This window comes from Myotis myotis, unplaced genomic scaffold, assembly GCF_014108235.1.
Source record: "Myotis myotis isolate mMyoMyo1 unplaced genomic scaffold, mMyoMyo1.p scaffold_m19_p_9, whole genome shotgun sequence".
Classification (NCBI taxonomy): domain Eukaryota; kingdom Metazoa; phylum Chordata; class Mammalia; order Chiroptera; family Vespertilionidae; genus Myotis; species Myotis myotis.
The window spans coordinates 45,651,485-45,674,339 of record NW_023416401.1 but is presented as its reverse complement, the minus strand read 5'-3'; the positions used below and the strand labels follow the sequence as shown (position 1 = coordinate 45,674,339).

General features: G+C 43.5%; 1 protein-coding gene and 1 pseudogene across 3 annotated transcripts in view; one reads left to right on the top strand and one right to left on the bottom strand.

Annotated features, from left to right (window-relative positions):
- The window catches only part of CD226 (CD226 molecule), a 58,286-nt gene that overhangs the window by 15,063 nt on the left and 20,368 nt on the right, over window positions 1–22,855 (bottom strand). For all 3 annotated transcript variants that reach the window (XM_036323323.1, XM_036323322.1, XM_036323324.1), the window contains one exon: window positions 8,447–8,794. In XM_036323323.1, the coding sequence (XP_036179216.1) occupies window positions 8,447–8,794 (348 nt within the window). The remainder of the gene's footprint in view (window positions 1–8,446; window positions 8,795–22,855) is intronic.
- Window positions 11,527–11,755, top strand: LOC118663567 (annotated as a pseudogene).

Sequence of the window (22,855 nt, the reverse complement as noted above, 5' to 3'; positions counted from 1 at the left end):
GTGAGAGTGAGTGTGGCAGACCTGAGACTGGCCCTGGACTAGTGGGTGAGAACTGGGATTTGGGGGCATCCCACCTTTCCCTAACTGTTAAGGAAAACACCTGCTTGCTGCCTGGAGATCTATCAGTCCTTCTGACTTGGCCCCATGTGCCTTTCCCCTCTCCTGATTTGCTTTGTTTCTCTGCTGTAACAGATCAAAGCCATCCTTCTGGAATGTCGTCATAGGAAGAGAGGCCCCCTCTCCCAATTCTGCGGGAGGACTGGAGCCTTGCTCCAAGGGGCAAAACCACCTCCTGGAGGAAAGACTAAGCAGCTCATTTTAGGATGACCTCGGTGACAAATGGGGCCATCAAGTCCTTACTTGAGGACCTTGAGAACGTGGGTGTCATGGGTTGTAGCTGCTGGGCTCTACAAAAGGGGAGATTCTTTCTGTCTTTACAGTTTCTTAGCAGATTGCCTGTGATGCACTCCTCAATTCTGGTTGAGTGCTTATTCAATAATGAATTTTTTTTTTCTTTCTTTTCTACCTCTGTGGAGCTATTTTCTGGGTAGGGAGGAGATTTGGGTTCTAATTATAACTCCCTAGCACATTGTTGCCCTTACTGTTGTCTTACCAGGCATGATTCTCCATTACAGTGTCTGCGTTACGTTTATGCACAAGGCTATAATGGGAAATTTTTCAAATGCTCTACTGAAATCAGGATAAACATCTTCCCTATGCAACAAAATACAGTAGGCATACCATGTCATTTAAACATGTATGTATTTAGTTGCAAAGGCCCATAAATGTGAGAGAATATAACTGTTCTGAATACTTTAACATGGAAAATAAATTTTTGTTTTCTCTTGTCCCTGTGAGTGGAGGAATGCTTACACATGGCCAATTGACTAATATGCTCCCTGCCCCTCCTAGCAAATGTAACAGACATCTGAATTCACACAACTTAAAGGAGTGAAGCATTTATCTCAGTGCTCTATATAAGACAAAAACCCAAGCATGTTAACATCAGGACAATAATCATACCCTGCAAACCTATATTTCTATATTTGCAAATGTGTCTCCTTGTGGCCTTGATTTAGGGGTCGTTTGCACATCCATTGTGTCCTTGAGTTTCTTTGAAGACAGACAATATCCCAGCCTTTGTTAGTGCAATCTTCTCATTGCAGTATACATTCTTCATTTGCCCATGTCCATCATTGTGATGATAAGGATTCTCATTTCACTCACTATTCACCCTAGCTAAAGCGGTTCTTCACACCCCACCAGTAGGATCAAGAGCCATCACCATGTCAATCTATATCTGTGAAAGGAGGAATCTCTTCCTGTGGGTTCATCCAATAAAACGCCACTCTTCTATTCAAACAACTATAAACATCACAGTGACACTGAGTTCCAGCAAAAGTAAAATATATTGAATTAATTCTGGAAATGAACTTTATTGTGGCCAAAGAGGACTGCAAAATATTTATTTTATAAAAGCTATCTAAAAATATTTCTCAGTTTAATTAATGCCCTTTAAGAATCCCTGAATCAATTCAATGTAAATTACTTTATGATACAATTTACTAGTAGGGTCCAAAGATATATCTCTACAAATGATAAATGTTTACTATTCATTTCCTGTTCTTTTCAGAACAGCCCTCTGCAAATCTACTAGGTCACCCTTGAATATTCTGCAGGAGTCAGGTCAGTACATGATAGAAATACTTCAGTTGAAATTGGAAGTCGTTGACTAATTGAACTGTGATACTGAAAATTAGAATTGCCATGGAGAATGGAACATCATTAATCTTATATGAAGAGCAAAATTTTTTAAATTGTAACTTGTTTCCTACTTGCCTTGGGGAAAATTTCACACCATCCTCTATGCTCAGTTCTTAATAAGACTCTGAGAGACAACCGCAAGCTGTTAACAGTTTCCAGATGCTTTAAAATGAGAAATCCACCCACGACAGTCTAAATGGCTGTTTTGTGGCTGGAGTCATTAGGCAAGTCTCTGAATAAGTCTGGCCATGGATTTTCAGTGGGAAGAAAGTCAGTGCATGGATCTGAATTTGAATGTCTACCTGTGCTCTAAGCTCCTAAGGAGAAGAAAACTTCATGAAAATTGTTTGAAATTGACGCTGTGGATAAAGACCCACTTAAAGAAAATCCTTTCCCAGGATTAGCTGCTTTCTAATACCACCCACTTAACACTCTATCGTGATGTTCCCTGCGAATCTGCTGTAGGCACCTGACACACCAACACACTCAGCAACGTTCCTTCTGCAACAGCATCGCCCACTCAACATGACCTCTTTCAACATTTCTCTCTCTCTGACATTAATTTTCTATTACTCAATTCAATATCTTCTTTATATACACAAGCACAGTATGCATAAAGAAATGACTGCGGGAGCAGGAGAGATGAGTAAATCAATATGCAGGGCAGTGTCTCCTGAAAGAACAGATTTGAGCAGAGCCAACGACATAATAGGCCATGATTGAGTAATCAGCTCGCTTGTGATGATGGAAACTGTCTGTTTCATCTGGATACCCAGTTGTTGCCTGGAAACTTAAAAACATAACTACATTGGCAATCGTGGTTGATCTGTTTCATGGGAGGCTGTCTGAACTGGTGGGAAGTGCAAGCCCTGCTCTGGGACTCTGGTCTGAGGTTCTGTCATATGAACTAACCGTCATGCACATTATGTTCTATGTATGTGAAGATAATGAGAGGCCGAGGTCCATCACACTGTGCCAGGGCAACGGGCACATCTGTCAGCCCTATGTGCACCAGCTCAGCAACCCCCATGCCTACAGTGTTCACATCTACTATAAATTCCCAGGAGTGGGACAGAACATTCTGGATTAATGAACTCTAGGCCTCATGGAAGCAATCTATGGGAAGGCTCTCTTGGCTCTGGCCCCATGTTTTTCTACTGAACACTTCTGCCACCTTCCTTTACAAACCTCATCCTCCAAACCGAGGAGACCAGCAATTAAGCACCATTTACAGAAAATATGGTAAAGAAGAAAAATAAAATTTAAAAATGAAATAGACTTTTTTGAAAGATATAAATGTAAACAAAGTTCATGAAAATTTCTTCTCAAGCAATGCAATTAACCTAAGAGTTCAGGTATCTTTGATCAGTAATCACTAAACAGCAAATGTCCAATATTGATGAAGAAAATCTAGACCTAATCTAGCTAGACAACTTGAACACAAAATGGACACAGTCCCTACTAGAACACATACAAATATTAACATAGAAGGAATCAGCCAAGAACATGCATTAACACAAATTCTGGAAAGATCTGACAGCTTTAAGCAGAGATGCCAAAATCTGATACCTCAAATAATTTCTAGTATAAGAATCTGGACTGCGGCAAATAGATGCAGTGACTCAAGCATATACATTTCCAAGTTATAAGTGTTTGAGACATTCAAGATGTGTAATGGTGCAATGACTGGGGAGCAGTGTGGGCCAGTGCGGAAAATCTTGAAGGTGGTGAGATCTGATGGAAACACGAAAGGAAAGGAGATAAATGTAGCAAAAGTTCATAGGCTGGTGAAGAAAAGGAAAAAATAGAAGAGTGTGAGTGACTGTCCAGGTGGTGGCAAGCACAGCTGACATTTCTATCAGACCAACTTCTCTCTCCCCGCTGTGCCCACCCAAGGTGGGTAGGATGCCCGTGGCCCACCAGCAAACCTGGCCAAAGCTTGAGTCTGCATCAGCCCAGAAAGGGGCACCTTTTCTTAACTTGTCTGCCTGGAGGAGGTGTCATTGGAAATTTGTCTACCCGAGTGGGCTCCTTTGTAGCCTAGTTTGAGAGCACCATCATTCATGTGCTATTGAACTCTTAGCTCATTTCCTCTGCCTTGAAGTTCACTTTTTAAATTCTATACACAGTAACTATTTGACTTACACTTCCTTGAATATTATTTTTGCCATCTTTGGTCAAGAATTGATAGTGGCAAAAAACAAACAAAAAAGAATTGATAGTGGCTTTCGTTGCTCATAAAAAGATCCAGAATTTCAACAAGTTATCACTTAATTGTGCCTACCACCTTCTATGTTAACCCATAACTCAGAATCTCTGTACCCACCGAGCCAGTCACCCACATACAACTTCCTCATCCTCTCATGCTTACTCCCTGTTACTCCCTGTCCCCTGTTTTGTCTCTTTTCTTTGCTCTGATCATCAATGCCTCACTTGAAACCCGATGGTTCAGCTGAGTGGCCTTGTTGGTGGGATATTAGAGTAGAGGACCTGAGGAACTATACTACTCAGCAGTGGCCAATGGAAGTTTATTCAAACTAATCTCCTCCAGAAACTTCCTGAGAGAGCTGATTTCATTTCTTTGTGCTGGGGTCCAACCCCAGCAGGTCCAGGGGTCCCCAAAGGTGTGGACAGAGTCGGCGAAGAAGGAATGGCACGGAGACAGCGTTCAGTTGATCAGCAGCCTAGCCAGGATCTCTAGCCAGGATCTCCAGCCAAGTTCTGGTCTGGATCTCCAGCGAAGTTCTGCTTAGGATTCTCAGCCAGGTTCTGTGTCCATGTTCTCTTGCTAGGTTCTCCAGCCAGGTTCTGTCCAGGTTCTCCAGCCAAGTTCAGTAGCCATGTTCTCTCGCTAGGTTCTCCAGCCAGGTTCTGTCCAAGTTCTCCAGCCAGGTTCAGTCACCAGGTTCTAGTCAGGTTCTCTTGCCAATTTCTGTAGTCAGGTTCAGTCCAGGATCTTTTGCCATGTTCTCTCGCTAGGTTCTGTCTCTAGGTTCTGAGGCCAGTTTCTGTCCAGGATCTTTTGTCATGTTCTCTCCAGCGAAGTTCTTCTGTCTCTAGAGAACGTTCTGTGTAGGTTCTGTGCCTCCTGGTTCTGTCTTCTCGGTTCTGTGTTCTAAGTTCTGAGTCTTGCTGTCTTGTTACAACTGTATTTATACCAGTTGATTCAATCCTATCAATCTCTATTACAAAGGTTAGGGCGTTTCTTATCTCCATTCCAGGGAGTAAAGATTATGTAGCTTAAGCATGATTGTTCATAGTTAAAGTGATTAATTACCCACCTGGCACTTAGTTGAGGGGTTTTATTCCCTCCCTAACTTCAGGGGAAAATCCCTACCTGGGGAAACAACCTTTCTCAGAGAGCTTGGTTAAAATACATAGTGCCAAGAAGGTGAGCAAACATATTAAGAACAGTATGCCATATATGCCAGGTCCCTTGAAACAGCAAGGATGGACCGGCTCCCGGCATCTTTGATCCTCCTCCTTTTCACAATCAATAAGTGCAGTTAAAACAATAGTAGTTTGAACATCATTTAGCTAATATTAAAAGACTTCAAAATTTCTTTTGGTGGAAACTAAAATACTTTTCTCATAACTAATGAAATTCCAATGAATACTAAGGACCAAGAATAATTTTGGTCACTGTTGTGTGCACACATTTTCCCCCTGATCCTTGACCCCGTGGTCTAGACAAATTTCAAATGCAGAATAGTCGGTCTGAAACTATTTCCTACTTCTCAGGTCCTAGGAGCCAAGAACAGGAGACAAGTATTTCTTTTAATTTAACAAAGAAAGTCCATAGTAAATTCTGGTATAACTCATGCTTCTGCCACTTTCTCTTTCTTCAAAACAAATCAAGGCCTGGCTATATAACATTTAGGTTGACATTGCGTCATCTTTTGGGTGACCTATGAGTACCCGGTACTTGTCAGAATATGAACACAGGCAGACAGATGTCAAGGAAGAGCCTCGTGTGTGTGTGGAATATGAGTCCTGCTATAAAGAAGTGGGTGGAGGTAACAAAGGATGCAGAGCAGTTTATTAAAAATTGTGTCACAATCACCTTTCCCTTGACAGTTGAGATAAATTAAATCTGCTCTACATCTTACACCTGTCTCTCTGCTTTTAGCTCTACATTGATTTTTGACTAAACAGCCTCAAGCTTTGAAATAATCAAATTGCACCAGAGAAAATACATGCGCTCTAGTTTTGCTTTCCATCTGATTTTTAATATTCAATACATACTTATGATCATTTTTAAAGAGAATTAGACCAAAGCATACAGTCAACAGCTATCATCTTCTGTCAATGATAACTGTTGACTAATGGGTCCCATTGACATTCTTTCAACCTGCCCTTGAATCTCAGAAAGCCACTCTGTGGGTTTTCAAAACAAATGGACACTAACAATGCTGCCCATTACATTCAGTTGCTTTAATATTCAACAGTGCTTACAGCTTCTGTACAAATAAAATAAATCATTTTGTGCAAGAAACTTAGTCATGTTTTGACAAAAGAAAGATCTTTTTTAAAATTAGTAAGCGTTAAATAACTATACCTCTTAAAAATCTATTACCTCCATTTTCTCTATGATTTAAGATGTTTAAAATCACTTTTTCACATATAATGGACAAGATCTTATTTCATAGGTGTTTGAAAATGGTTCTTTATGACATTTTTCTGAATAGACCATTTTCTTGCCTTGGTCCTGAAAAAAGATTAGTGACTATGCTTAGTCTTTCTTCTATGTGGCCAGGTTTAAAAAACAATTCTGTAATGCAAGGTTATTTTTAGGTAAGAAATAGTGTCTATATGTGTCTAAAGGAATGGAGTCAACATTTAAAGTGAAGAATCTCAGTTAATTTTCTCTTCCAAATTGGTTCATCAACCTTGTTTTGCACCAAGTTCTGAAAAGAATGTGCATCCCACAACTCCCCACCCTACCTCCACCCCTGTCATTTAGAGGAGCAAAGGCAGCTTGATGTGATCCAAGGTGACTCTGTAGACCAGGGGTGGGGAACCTTTTTTCTGCCAAGGGCCATTTGAATATTTATAACATTGCTCACAGACCATACAAAATCATCAACTCAAAAATTAGCCTGCTATATTTGGTCAAACATTTAATTAACTCACCCCTAATGCCTTGGCAGGGCCAGACCAAATGATTTCGCGAGCCTTATACACAGCCCACAGGCCAGACGTTCCCCACCCCTGCTGTAGACAGAGGGCTGTCCTCTGAGAAATGTCCTGCTTGGCACACACAGGCCTTTGTGTACACAAAGCCTTTCATCTTCCTTCGCAGGGCAGGAAGAAACAGCAGGTTGCAGCATAAACTGTCCATAAAGGGACAGCCAAAACCTAAGAAGCCATGGCTTTAAAAGTCTACACACAAGCAAGGCACATGGGCTTCCTGGAAGCAGATGACAGCAAAGAAGAAAGAAAGATGGCTGGCTGGAAGGAAAAAAGGAAAGAAGGGAGGGAGGAAGGGAGGGAGGGAGGGAGGAAGGGAGGGAGGGAGGGAGGGAGGAAGGGAGGGAGGGAGGGAGATAAGGAGGGAGGGAGGGAGGGAGGGAGGGAGGGAGGGAGGGAGGGAGGGAGGGGGAATTAAAGTGGAATTTCTGTCACCAATAAAAATAAATTACTCTCTCTAACATGTCCCTCTGCAGTGAGAAAATGTGCCCAGAGGATGAATCAGGAAAGCCTGGGATGGCCTTTCTCACACTCAGTTGTAACCCAGGCCTCTACACAGACCTCTAGAGAGGCCAGTCTCTCTGTGTTTGCACTTCAGCAAGCAAAAAAATCATTTTTTCTTACTGTTCCATGGCTTTTGTGAGGCCTAAAGCTCACACAGGTAAGGGCATCGTTATGACCCAGGAGACAAATTACTAATACAATGTGAGTACCCAGCCTTGGAAGGAACCTGCTCAGCTAAGAGGCCCTGGATTTCAGCTTCAACCTTGTCAAGGCCAGTCTGCTTCTGCTCCCAGATCTGAAAGAGCTGAGGGATTCAAAGCTCCAATGTGTCAAAGAAGCAACTCTATTATCAAACATTTATTAAATTTCCACTCAACACAACACTGACTCAGCAAACACTAATCCAGAAGCTTCTTGTTATTGCTGAGGTTGTATGAGGATTATGAAACCTAGCCACCACCCTCAAAAGTTTTAATGTAACTGAAAAATAGGAGGTTATACAGCTGGAACTTACAGGCTGGTGAGACCATGTATTTTTTCAGACTCCCTGAATTTTTTGTTTCATTTCAGGAATATGGGACAGATCAAGAAAACGGGAAAGATTTATTATTATTAAATCTGTGATTGAAGGATTAGCAAGATAAAGACATACTAAAGACTGTCATTCAATAACTGACAACTTACCTAAATCCAATCATTAAAAAATATTTTGACCCTGGCCGGGTAGCTCAGTTGGTTAGAGCATCATTCCAATACACCAAGGTTGTGGATTCAATCCCCGGTCAGGGCACATGCAAGAATCAAACAATGAATGCATAAATAATTGGAACAACACATCCATATTTCTTCCTCTCTCCCTCTCTCTCAAATCAATAAATTTTTAAAAAATATTTTGCACAATAGAGTTATAGAAGAGACAACAGAAACCAACCCACAGTGGTTGGCTTTTTCCATTTTTGACATGAGAAGGCTTCTGTCATGTACTCACCATCAGTTACGGTCAACCTTACCACGAAGGTTTCATTTTCTCCTGTGCTGGCCTTGAAGCAACAACGGTAAAGTCCAGAGTCAGAGGCCACGACGTGGGGCATGAGGATAAAGCTCCTTCTCATCCCCTGGCTACAGTTGCTCAGGATTTGCCTCCTAAACCTTGAGGGGAAGCTTCTCCCTTGGGATAAGTTGCAGCTGATTAGGAGGTCGATCTGATGGGACTGGACCTTTTCCCATGTGACTTGTTGCAGGGGACCCTTCATTTGAGGTTCGTACATGAATGTGATGTTTTCTCCAGGTTCTGAGACCACATGGCTATTCAATGGCACAGCTATCTCAAAGCTATCTGAAAAGAAGAAGACATTGATTACACTTAGGTCCTCAAACTTTTAAATGGGAAGGTAGAAGCTACTCAGAAAATTCCATCAAAAAGATTGGTGATGTCATGTAACATGGTTTCAGGGGTTGCAAACAGCTTTATACCAAATTTTTGTAAGAAGAAGGCTTTTGAAAGAATGTGCTCACACTTATTTTTTTAACTTTTACTTGGTTAACCATATAACAAGAAACATCATCAAAACCTCTGGTGGTTTTCTTGGTAGTGATCGTTTCAAGAGGGTGAATGTCACAAGTGATCATATCAAGTGGTTGAATGGGTTGCTGATTCACACACTGACTCTGAGTATCAAATATCCTAAATAAGAAAGGGCTAATACACTAATCAATCAAACGGCAGAACGATCAGTCGCTATGACATGCACTGACCACCAGGGGGAAGATGCTCAATGCAGGAGCTGTCCCCTCATGGTCAGTGCGCTCCTAGTGGGAGTGCCACTCAGCCAGAAGCCAGGCTACGAGAGGGCACAGGCTGGGCTGAGGGACACCCCACCACCACCACCACCAGTGCACAAATTTTGTGCACCAGGCCTCTAGTCTAGATTATAATAATGCCAACTAAGATTTTATTATTCATAAAAGAGATACCAAATCATCTTCATTGAATATATACATAAATTCATTTTCAGATATATGGGTTATGCATAAAGTAAGAACCCTGTGTTTTGTGATTTCCTGGGTAACTACAGAGTCCTCCAATGTTTTCCCACCTTCCTACCACCATAGCTGGAATACCCAGCACATAGCACTTAGTACATAATCACTAGATACCTCGATCAGCAGTTTTTATAGTGTGGCCTGATATCCCAAAGGGTTCCTGTATCACTCTCTGAGAACTGAAAGATCACACCGATTTTAATAGCCATATTAAAATGTAATTTACTTTTTTAACTCTTATTCTATAAGAATATGTATATTATAAATTCACTCTTATCCTGTAAGAATATATAGTAGAGATTTTCAGAGTCTCTGATGGCCACTGGGATGTGTGCTTATATGCTTATAAATTCTGGTCTTTTAAATTTTGTTTGGTTTTCATTTCGATTACAATAAATATTTATAGAACAAAACTCTTTGGGGTCTTCAATCATTTCTAAAAGAATAAATGAGGAAAAACAATTCTAAAATTCATATGGAACCACAAAAGGCCACAATAGACAAAACAAGCTTGAAAAAGAACAAAGCTGGAGGTGTCACACTTCCTGATTTCAAACTAAACTACAAAGCCACAATAATTAAAACAACCTGGTACTGGCAAAAAGACAAAAATATAGAAGAGAATGGAAAGCCCAGAAATAAATCCATATATACATGGTCAGCAGATCTTCAACCAGAGTGCCAAGAATGCACAATGGAGAAAGGATAGTCTCTTCAACACATGTTCTTGGAAAAACAGGCAATACACATTATAAAAGGACAAAATTGGACCTTTCTCTTATACCATGCACAAAAACCTACTCAAAATGGATAAAGACTTAAATGTAAGTTCTGAAACTGTTTAACACTCCCAGAAGAAAACATAGGAGAAAGTTTCATGACATTGACCTTGGCAATGATTCTTGAATATGACACCAAAAGCATAGGCAACAAAAGGAAAAATAGACAAGTGAGACTACATCAAACTAAAGTATTTCCTCACAGCAAAGGAAACAGTGAACATAGTGAAAAGGCAACCTACACAATGGGAAAAAACATTTGCAAACCATATACCTGGAAGGATTAATTTCCAAAATATGTAAGGCATTCCTACAACTCAATAGCAAAATTAAAAAAAAAAACACCCAATAACTACTTATTTAATTTGAAAAATGGGATAAAGACTTGAATAGACATTTCTCTAAAGAAGATGTACAAATGGCTAACTGATTTATGAAAAGACGTTCAATGCCACTAATCATTAGGGAAACACAAATCGAAATCACAATGAGATATCACCTCAGATCTGTTAGGATGACTATTACAAAATTAAAGAAAAAGAGAAAGACAAGGCAAGGATATGAAGAAATTGGAACCCTTTTCCAGATAGAAATGTAAAATGGCACAGCCTCTATTGCAGCACTATTCACAAATGAAAACATGTCCATTGATGGATAAATAGATTTTTAAAGTGTGGTATATATTACAATGGGATGTTATTCAGCCTTTAAAAAGAAGGAAATCTGGCATTATGAGACAATGCAGATAAACCTGGAAGACAGTATGCCAAATGAAATAAATCAGACACAGAAATAAATCCCATGTATATGGTCAGTTGATTTTTAACAAGAGTGCCAAGAATGCACAATGGAGAGTGCTGCATGATTCCACTTCTGTAAGGAATCTCAAATAGTCAGACTCATAGATGTGAAGAATAAAATGGTGGCTGCCAGGGGCTGGGCAGGGGAGATGTGGGGAGTTGTGTCTCAGTGGGTGTAGAGTTTCAGTTCTACTAGATAAATAGGTTCTAGAGATATGCTTGCTGTACAACATAATGCCTGTAGTTAGCAACATTATTTGTATACTTAAAAATCTGTTAAGACTTTAGACTTCATGTTATATGTTCTTAGCATAATAAAATCTTCTCTCAAAAAGAGTATAAAGGGAAAAGTTCCGAGCTCCGCCCCTCGCATCGCTGCCCGGCTGTCTGGCCCCGGCGGACCCGAGACCCGCTACCGACCAATCTGCCCGGCACTTACCTGCTCCATGTCTGGTTCCTCCAGCGTCACCGCTATGGAGAAAGTAATTCAACAGCTTCGGCTGGAGGCCAGGCTCAACCCCGTGAAGGTTTCCCAGGCAGCGGCAGATCTGAAACAATTCTGTCTGCAGAATGCTCAACATGACCCCCTGTTGACTGGAGTATCTTAGAGTACCAATCCCTTCAGACCCCAGAAAGTTTGTTCCTTTTTGTAGTAAAATGAATTTTGAAGGTGTTCTAAACCACTTTTCTCGAACTGGAGAATATTCAAAGAGAGTTAAATCTGAAGTCTATACAAAAAGCTTACCCTATAACGTGCCATACTCTACAAACTTCTGCTTTTGTCAGTCCTTAACACCTACCTCTCTGAATTTTCATGAATTAAGATTTCACAAGAATGATTATTTTATATACACTGGCAGCAGCATACAAATAAAATACTTTTTAAAAAAGAGTATAAAGGGATCCTGAGACCAAACAATTGAAGAACCTGATCCAGAGAATAACCTTCAAGAATTAGGTTAGTGGGGAGGAGTAGGGAGGGGGGTAGGTTATGTCAGTCTATTTAATCTGATAGTTCTGCTATGGCTGACAAGGAATTTCAACCTACTGTCCAAATAGAAAGGGCAGTCATGGTGTCACAGAGCCCTGGACAATAATGCGGAACTGAGAGACCATTAATCCCAGCCTCTCTGTGTCACTAACTCACTCAGGCTGGCCGGAGAGCCACTTTCTTGATGTCCAATGAAAAAGAAGAGAGGAGAGAAGAAGATCCTCACTTGAGAGAGAGTGCAAAATAAAGTCTAAAATACAACAAGATTCGCTGTCTGTGTTCAACTAGAAGACTGTCTGTGAGAGTTTCGTCCCCACCAAACCAGCTTCTTCTCTTCAGCAAGTGGTTCCATGTGTCAGAAAGTTTTTGGAAAGAGAAAACCACAGCACTCCCGCTTCTCACCCGGTAGCTGTGCAACCATTTACCAAAGCTAACACTCTACCCACATGACAAGCACACAGGAAACATTTCATCTCTGGGTTACCAGCCAGCACAAGAACAGGGGGGAAATAGAAGGAAAGAGAGAAAATCCATAAGAAATGAAAAAACAAAGAATATAAAAGCTTAAAGGAAATAAGTGAGCAATTAGAATAAGACAGGGAAAGAGGAGGCATGAGAAAATAAGAAGCCAGAGACAATATCAATAAGAGGCTAAATCAGATCACAGCACACTGTGTTGAGAAAATGAAAGAACATAAAAGAAATGACAAAAAGAAAGAGAAACCCGTTTTTACACCGCGCCGAAGCCTCGGAAATGAGACACAGGCTGGCCTGGCGGCAGCATTGATGCTGGTCTTCAGAGCTCACATACCTGCTTTTTTTCCTTTGTGGCGACAGCTGTCCTCCAATCTCAGAAACTTGCTTTACCTGCCAATCTAACCCACCCTGCTACCAGGAAGCAACACTATGGAGTGTGACTGGGTGTAAAGTGTCTGTATTTGCACAAAGGACAGACCCAGGAGGGAGGCTGGGCCTGGGGGTCTCAGGGGAAGGGGCGCTCTATATCAGGACCCAGGCTAGAACCGACAGAAGCAGGCCCGCCCCAGAGGCAGGTGGTTTGGAAGCACAGAGTGGACTCCCTTAACCTCTCCTGATGAACCGAAGAGCTGGCTGGAGTCAGGTGGAAATCTAGGCGAGGCCTGCACAACCGGCCTCCCTCACGTCGGGCCGGCTGCTGCTCGGAACACCCGATCGTCCTGCTCAGCACATGGAGAGCGACCAAAACAACCCGAAAACCAGGAGGACCCCACATGCACCAGGACCCTGGCACCCTGATTTGGAAAGCGAATCTACTTAAAATGGCAATCAAATTGTCATTGTTAATAGGAAAGAAAGGTTTGATTACAATTGAATCCTAAAAACAGAAACAAAAATAATAAAAGCCAGTTAATTTTACATTTCTAACTAGTTATGTATTAATTCTTAGCATAAACATAGAATAGATTGTGGGGGGAATGTTTGTTTGCTTTTAAAAACTTTCTTTTTAGCCCGGGCCGAATGGCTCAGTTGGTTGGAGCCTCCTCTTATACACTGAGAGTTTTGAGTTCAATTCCTGGTCAAGACACAGTCTAGGTTTGGGGTTCAATCCTGGGTCTGGTCATTTGCAGGAGGCAACGAATAGCTCTTTCTCTCACGTCAATGTTTCTCTCTCTCTCCCTTCTTCTCTCTTTTTCTCAACTCAATAAAAACACTCTCGGGTGAGAATTTTAAAAATAATTAAAAACTTTATTTTTAGAGCAGTTATGTGTTTACAGCAAAATTGAGAGGGAGATACAGAGATTTCCTATTACCTACGCACAGCCTCCCATTACCTACATCTCTCACCAGACTGCCGCATTTTTTTACCAAGGATGAACCTACATGGACACATCATAATCCCACAAAGTCCATAGTTCACCTTAGCGTTCACTCTTCATGCTGTACATTCTGTGGGTTTGGACAAATGTATAATGGCATGTATTCATCATCACAATATCAGAGTATTTTCACTACCCTAAAAATCGGATGTGCTCTGTCTATTCGCCCCTGCCTCCTCTCAACCCCTGGCAACTCAAAAGAGTGTCTCCATAGATCTGCCTTTTCCAGAATGTCATAGAGTTGGACTCATGCAGTATGCAACCTTTTCAACGTAGCTTCTTTCACGTGGTCACATGTGTTTAAGCTTTCGCCATGCCTTTTTATGGTTTGATAGTTCATTTCTTTTTAGCACTGAATACTATGCCATTATCTGGATGTACCACAGTTTATCTATTCACCTGCTGAAGGGCATCTTTTTTTTAAAATATATTTTATTGATTTTTTTACAGAGAGGAAGGGAGAGGAATAGAGAGTCAGAAACATCGACGAGAGAGAAACATCGATCAGCTGCCTCCTTCACACCCCCCACCAGGGATGTGCCCACAACCAAGGTACATGCCCCTGACCGGAATCAAACTCGGGACCCTTCAGCCCGCAGGCCGGCGCTCCATCCACTGAGCCAAACCGGCTATGGCCTGAAGGGAATCTTGATGGCTTCCAAGTTTTGCTAATTATGAAAAAAGTGTTGTATACAGCAGCCATGGGCAGGCTTTTGTGTAAACATGAGTTTTCAGTTCCTTTGGGCAAACATCAAAGAGCATGCGTGCTTCGTTTGTAGGATGAGTGTGTTTGGTTTTGTAAGAAACTGCCAACCTGCCTTACAAAGTGGCTGCCCCGTTTTGCATCCATCCCCACCCGCAGTGAAGGCGCCTTCCTGCTGCCCCACACCCTCGCCAGCACCGGGTGCCATCAGGGCTCTGGATTTGGCCATGCGAACAGTTTGTCTGTGTTGTTCTCACATGGTGTGTATGTAGAATAACATGATGGATTCCTCTGTACTTTGTATGTGATTTTTCTAGCATGATGATAGATCAATTTGGAAAAATATTTTAGTGCCCAAGCAAACTAACACGGGGTAAGGACTTCATCGGTGCAGCATTTCAGATCCCACCTGGATCCCTCCGCACCGATAAGCAGCAGCAAGGCCACCCACTGGGGGATCAGCCATCTTCTCCATGCCCCTCCACACGCGTGACCGTTCTCTGTCCTTCACTTAAAGTGCAGATACAAGGGGAAGGAGCCAAACAAGATAAAAATAAGTTAAAGGACTGCCTGACTGAACAGCACAGATAAGTGGGAGGAACAAGAGCTGCTGGAAGAGATAAAAACACAACCTGACAAAGCGTCTGGAGGCTGCGAGCTCGGCCATCTGTTTAAATGCAGGAAGGCGAGCATGTCCTAGATGGCAGGGCAGAGGCACGGCCCAGAAAACACACACTAAGAGAAGGTGTTCGGTTTGTCCAAAATGCAGTGCCCCTATGAACACCAATGAGCAAAAGGGTTCTGGCCCAGGCCTGGGACCACTTGTGATTTAAACATCCTGTGATTCAACTGCTGTGGCCTCAGGTGAGTCCCCAGAGCCCAGGCTGCCTCCTGGCCGCTTCACGGAGCCCCCAAATCTGTAGGGTGTTTGTCTCAAGGGGCCATGGATCCTCATGCTGTAACTTTAGCTCACAGGTTTTAATTGTTAAAAAGTGAACTCCAGTCTCTTCGTTCCAGTACAATGAGGGAGAACAATGCTTCCTATTTAAGTCAGCACCACAAGGTTTGCTGTAGTACATGAGCAACGCTGTACTTTCTCCAACCAGAAACATAAGTGTCTCATGGGAGGTGAGAATTTTAAATAGTATAGCTCTGAAGGCTTGCAAACCCAGATGATGACAAAAGCCAGGGGACTGGCTTGTTTTCCACGAAAGTGTCAGCAGTTGGCCTCGCAGACTTGGAAATTTCTGGTAGACTTTCTGCATGGCCGAGTTTCACAGAAAAAGAATCAAAAGATGAACACTGACCCTAATCCTCCCCGACTAGAAAACAGACTGTGTCGGTGACTATCACTGGAGACGATGGTAAGCATTTTGTCTAATTATATTTAACATTTTCAACATATTTCAAAAGCAAACTAACAGGCCTGGAATTGCCCTCACTATGTGCCAGCATTAAATGCATTACATGTACTAACACCCTGAGTCCTCCCGACAGCCCGGAGGCAGGTCCAGCTGGCAGGGGGTGGAGAAGGGAGTCCCACGAGGCAGGAGGCTTGAGCCCCTGGGCCAGGACTGTCATCCCTACCCTGTGAAGGGGCACACAGGACACTCCGAGTGGGAACGGGGCTGCGTTTCACAGAGGAAGGAAGCTCCCAAGGAAGCTCCTGTTCCTAAATATCTTATTTTATGATGCCTCAAATCCTATAATTAGAAATCAATTTCTTTGCTTGTCCTTGTTAAAATGCACATAACAACCTCAGCTCCCAGCAACACCAACAAACACATCCATGAAAAATTATCCATTAGATTGCTTTCCAGGTAGAAGGAAAGGAAGCCAATTTTTCAGAACAGACCGGCTGCAGCAAAGGAAAGAGTCAGGAGCCTGCCTTGTCACAGGTCACAGGTCACAGGTCACATGAAAAATTGTCCATTAGATTGCTTTCCAGGTAGAAGGAAAGGAAGCCGATTTTTCGGAACAGACTGGCTGCAGCAAAGGAAAGAGTCAAGAGCCTGCCTTGTCACAGGTCACAGGTCACGGGTCACATGTTACTGTCTTCCCTAGGACCAAAGTTTAGAGGAGAATGAGGGCCTGCAATTGCCGGGTGGGGGATTTAGACTAAGACAGATTACAAACAAAACTGCCTTTTTTATCATTCATTCGTTCATTCATTCATTCAACAGAGATTACTGTGCGTTGACACAAAGACAAGTAAGGCACAGTGTGAGCTGGTGGGAAGACACACAACCAGGTCATTGCACCAAACCTCTTGAGATTCCCCCAAATTGTTACTTTTCTCTCTTTCATCATCTAGAGTGTCGGGTATGCCCTGACGTATGTGGATAAGCATATCTTTAATTCCTCAGATAACATGTTAGGAGAAAAGGTAACTGAAAAGGATCAAAGATGAAGGCTCCCATCTAACAATTAATCCGCTGACCACTATGCTTTGAAGTAGCAGGGGGAAGGTTTTGGGAAGGAAATGAGGAGTAGTTTGGAAGCTCTTCGAAAGAAGCAAAGAGCTTTATCGTGGCCAAGAGTCCCTGTATTCGAACCTTGAACGTGAGTCAGAGCCTCCTCTCTAAACCTGACGTCCCAGGCATGGCAGACACCAGCTCAATCTCAAGCAGGGCACACTCACCACAGCCCCACATCACACAGCTCTTACAGCTTTTGGCAGTGTGGGGAGCTAACCCCAATTAAGCAAACCAGCCCTTAAGAGTCTGTGGTAAAAAGATGGGTGAGGCCGTATTTATGGGCTATCTATGTGAGCCAGACCTATCCCCACCCTGGGTAGCTTACAAAAGAGTCACTTGCTTTAATCATGAATCCAGTTTAAAAATCTTTAGTAAGGGCCTAATATATGTATGGGACTGGAGAAGAGATTAGGGATGCAGTGAAAAATAAGACAGACATGGTCCCTATCCTCCCAGAGCCAATAAAGTAGTAAGGAAGCCATACGATTCAACAGATCTAAACAGATTGTCACAGTCCACACAGTGGGGGCCAGGAGAGGGAAGTAGTGGAGAGGGAAGCAGTGGAGAGGAGGTACAGCCCAGGCACAGAAGCAAATCTTGGCTGGACTTGGAGCAAAGCCACAGAGGTAGGCAACCACCAAGGACACACCGATGCACGTGGGGAATCATAGGAAATACAGGTGGAGAGGAGAAGGTTTGGAATGTTGGTCAATATGCTTATGCTTAGTGTTGTAGCGTGACTGTCTGGGGCTGGATAGTGAGACTTCAGGGAGACTGAGCAGGCGGCTGTCCTCGGTGTGGATGAAAGAAGTAATCGAAGCCTAGAAACTGAATGATGAGGAGCGTTTGAGAATTCCTGTCACCGCTGGAGGCTCGGCAACCGGAACAAGAGAAAAGGAGGAAAAGGAAGAGAAATGTCAACCATCGAAAAAGGTTAAAACTTCCAACAGTAAATGTTTTGACAGTAGAGGCTTCAACCGCTGCATCGAATGAGAATTGGATGTTATCTCAGCTAATTTGCTGCTTCATTTCTCAAGGATAACCAAAAACTGGCTGCGGCCTCTCTGTTTCCATTATGCTCAAGGTGAGGAAGAATATTGGAGAAGCTCGAGCAATTCAAACACACCAGAAAGGCTGTCAGGGAGATTTTTCAAACATAGGAGAAAAAAATGACCTTTTATATGGCTAAAGAGAATATCTAAAATCATGCCAACGAAGCCTTGAGCCAGGGAATGTTATTACATAAGACAAAAGATTTCATTTTCACCAAAATATTTAAAGGATCGTCTGGGAGGCAGATAAAACCTTTCAAACAACGTCTGGCAACAAAAGAAAGCTAATGACTCCACTTTTCAAAAGAACCGAAGACAAGAAGATTATCTACGTTTTAAGAATAAATAAACACTGAAGAGACAAAGCATATTATCTCTGTGTGAAATAAATGACACTCGGCAAAGTACATTTTCATCTTTTCTTGCGGAACATGCAGGGTCAGGCCAAACAAGGGAATTGTTTATCATGACCGATGCCTTAATACCAGTAACAAGATGCGGAGTTTGCTGAATAGGACCCAATGCTGCACAAGGATTTAAAAAATTAAGTTCTTTAAAAAAAAAGTGTCAATTAGTCACCTTCAGGAATGTAAACGATCCCCTGCCTTCATACTACTTTGTTTTCACTCTTTACATATAAGCTCAAATCCGAAACAGGAAATGGGTAAAACTACAGGTGATCTGAGCTGCTTTTCTGATCTTAGAAAGAGCTTACAAATGAACTCTCCCTCCATCGGTCTTATAGAAGGTAGCCTGTGTCTTTTTTTTCCTTCACTTTTATGAAGCTTCACTTCATGAGTTTTAAAACTCAGAAATTGTCCACAGAAAACACACCCTGTTACCTTCAACAGTCTACTCAGATACAAGATAAATGAATGCCCCGTGGAGTTTATAACATACTAGAGGCAGGGTGCATAAAGTTCGTGCACTCAAGGGGAACCCTCAGCCCGGCCTGCACCCTCTCACAGTCCAGGAGCCCTCGGGGATGTCCAACTCACAGCTTAGGCCTGCTCATCCTTAGTGCTGCCATGAAGGTGGGAGAGGCTCCCACCACTGCCACTGTGCTTGCCAGACATGGGCCCAACTCAGGGCTTCTGGCTGAGCAGCGTTCCCCCTGTGAGAGCGCACTGACCATCAGGGGGCAGCTCCTGCATTGAGCGTCTGCCCCCTAGTGGTCTGTGTGGGTCATAACGACTGGTCGTTCTGCTGTTCAGTCTATTTGCATATTAGCCTTTTATTATATAGAACTAGAGGCCCAGTGCATGAAATTCATGCATGGGGGTGTTCCCTCAGCCCAGCCTGCACCTTCTCGCAATCTGGGCCTGCTGGCTTCTATCCCCTTGCCTGCCTGCCTGATCGCACCTAACCCCTCTGTCTGCATGCCTGATCATCCCTAACTTGCACCCCTGCTGGCCTGATTGCCCCTAACTGCCTCTGCCTCACCCCCGGCCTAAGCCACAGTCTAGCCTCCCTCAAGGAGGTGACCTGGCCAATCAGAGGAAGGCACTGCCCCATCACCCTGCTGCTGCTGCTGCCACTGCCAGCCACCATGGCTACCTGAGCCACGGCCCACCCCTCCCACATGGCTGCCTGAGCTTCAGCCTGCCCCTCCCATGCAGTGCCACCCGCCCCTCCAGCGCAGCACCAGCCCTAGGCCCTCGCAGCTGTTGTGGCTTTATCCAGATGGACATCCAGATGGACGTCTGGAAGATGTCTGCTCTAATTAGCATATTACCCTTTTATTAGTATAGATAACCACTTACTGTCTCACTAAGGCATTCCTTTCTTCAATTCTATAATATTTGAAAAATCTTGACTTTTTTTCTTTTTGCTTTCATGAAAGATATGTCCTCTATGCTTCTCTCTTGACACAGGACTACTCATAATTCTTCAAAAGAAAACAACTTTGGTGCATTCTTAAATTATAATCATAATATTTACTATATACTAGTTACTTGTAATTTGACATGAGGAAAGTGACAAACACTTTCCAGGGAATGTTTGTCCCTACATTTGGGGAACAATTATAATTATCACTTTAAAGATATGTTGACAAAAGTCATGGCTAGTGAAGGTAGAGTCAGTATTTGGACCCAGAAATGTGATTCAATTTCTTAATAGAAAGAAGCAAATTACATGCCAGAATAGTACTCATATCACATAGCTCATTGTGGCTCCTACGTGGAAAGACAAGTAAAACTACTAGATGTGAAGCCCTTTAACTAAACATATAACCTCATGTGTGCTCTGTAAGTCATCTGTATGTACCTCCTCTGTTCCCATCTAGATACAAGCAGTCACTGCTGTCTTAAAATGCATTTTTTTTGCACACTGAGCTGTGGGCATTTCTACCCACCTTTCTCTGCCAGGCAGTCCTTCCCACGTATAAAGCTGATTGTGGCCACTCTCTTGCACACCTACAGCCTCAACACCTCCAGTTCCCAGGAGCCTCATTGAAGCACAAACCCTGTCCCCATCACCTCGTCACCATATCCATCCATGGCCTGTAATCTCTGTCCCCACCAGACCATTCGTGGCCCTCATATATCCCCACTCCATGTCTTTGTGCTATTTGGTCTGCTGAAACCCCCAAGACTTGTATTCACCCTGAAAACCTCCTAGAATGAGATCTTTGGTGAAGCTTCCTCCAACTTCGTCACAACGGGCATCATACTATCGTTACTTCACTCCGACATCTGTTAGACATGAACACATCTCATGTGCCATTGGATGGTGAACATCCCCAGGCAGTAGTGGCTTCTTAATCATAAAAGAGGCACCAATCTCCTTACTACCTCCCCAACCCAGTTTCATTAATAAGCCAGCCACCCTCCCTTCAGGCTAAGCCATGTGTTCGTATCAAATATGACATGTGCCCAGTGGGGAGACTCACAGTGCTCCTCCCTTACTTTATCCTGTGAATGTGACCTGATGTGGCCTTTCTGTTCATTAGTCAACCTAAGTAACTGCAAATAAAAGCTAAGGACTCAAATATTATGTGGCCTACACACTCCAAATTTTATCCAATCCTGTTTGGTATCATTTGCCTCATGATATTCTTTATTTTTATTACCATGGTTTGGTTTGGGTGGTGTGGTGTGTGTGTGTGTGTGTGTGTGTGTGTGTGTGTGTAGAAATAAAAAAAGTAGATCGCATTTCTGCCTTTGGATAATTACACTTAAGAGAGTACCAAGAATCCTCACTCTTTCTGATAGCCCTTATGATCAGTGACATTGACATAAGAAATTCCCCATGATAAATGACCAGTCATCATTACCAAGCGGAGCATTAACATAGATGCAAACGTGGAAAAATAAGCATTCAGAAGGTTTTTATAACAGCATTGAAGGTATGGCAAATATATTACAAAACTTTAAATTTATTATAATGAGAAGAATAAATATTACTTTTTCAAATATTAATATGGGTCTAATAGGCATGAGAAATCATTTCATCATCAAGAGGACGGCCTTGCTGAGACTATACAAATTTTTCACTAGACACAGACATGGGTAAAAGGAATGATTCACATTGAAGGTCCCAAGGCCTCATTTAGAAATGCTGCATTTCAATAGCATTTCAGATGCATGTCTCCACTAATCCCATGAAGTCAGGAAACTTAGACCGGGCCATTCTGAGGACACACAGTGCTGAAAGCAGGTGCCTGGAAATTCTACCCCAAAGCAGCTTGAAATGGTGAGGACTGGTAGGAGTTAGAGACACTGGGAGCAAAGACAGCACAGATATCTGTGGGGTTAGCTCCCCACACTGTCAGAGAGACAGCACAGTGCTGGGGGGCTCAGAGAGACAGCACAGTGCTTGGGGGGGGCCTCAGGGAGACAGCACAGTGCTGGGGGGCTCAGAGAGACAGCACAGTGTTGGGGGGGGCCTCAGAGAGACAGCACAGTGCTGGGGGGGGGCCTCAGGGAGACAGCACAGTGCTGGGGGTCACGGGAGACAGCACAGTGCTGGGGGGCTCAGAGAGACAGCACAGTGCTGGGGGTCTCCGGGAGACAGCACAGTGCTGGGGGTCACGGGAGACAGCACAGTGCTGGGGGTCTCCGGGAGACAGCACAGTGCTGGGGGGGGCTCAGGGAGACAGCACAGTGTTGGGGGGCTCAGGGAGACAGCACAGTGCTGGGGAGGCTCCGGGAGACAGCACAGTGCTGGGGGGCTCCGGGAGACAGCACAGTGCTGGGGGGCTCAGGGAGACAGCACAGTGCTGGGGGGGGCTCAGGGAGACAGCACAGTGCTGGGGGGGGTGTGCTCAGGGAGACAGCACAGTGCTGGGGGGGGTGTGCTCAGGGAGACAGCACAGTGCTGGGGGGGGGCTCAGAGAGACAGCACAGTGCTGGGGGTCACGGGAGACAGCACAGTGCTGGGGGCTCAGGGAGACAGCACAGTGCTGGGGGGCTCAGGGAGACAGCACAGTGCTGGGGTGCTCCGGGAGAAGCACAGTGCTGGGGGGTGGAGGGTCAGGGAGACACAGTGAGGCTGGCAGATCCAGGGCTACAGTGTGACTGATGAGAACCCCACTGAGATTTTTCAAATCTCTTAGCAGCAACTGCTAATAGGTTCTCTTTTATACCTCCTTACCCATCAGCTCTGGCCTTTTTAAAAATTTGCTGTTCCCCAGTGAGGTCTCTATCCCCCTCAATAAAAATCCATAAATTTATCTCCACAAGTCCTGGAGGAC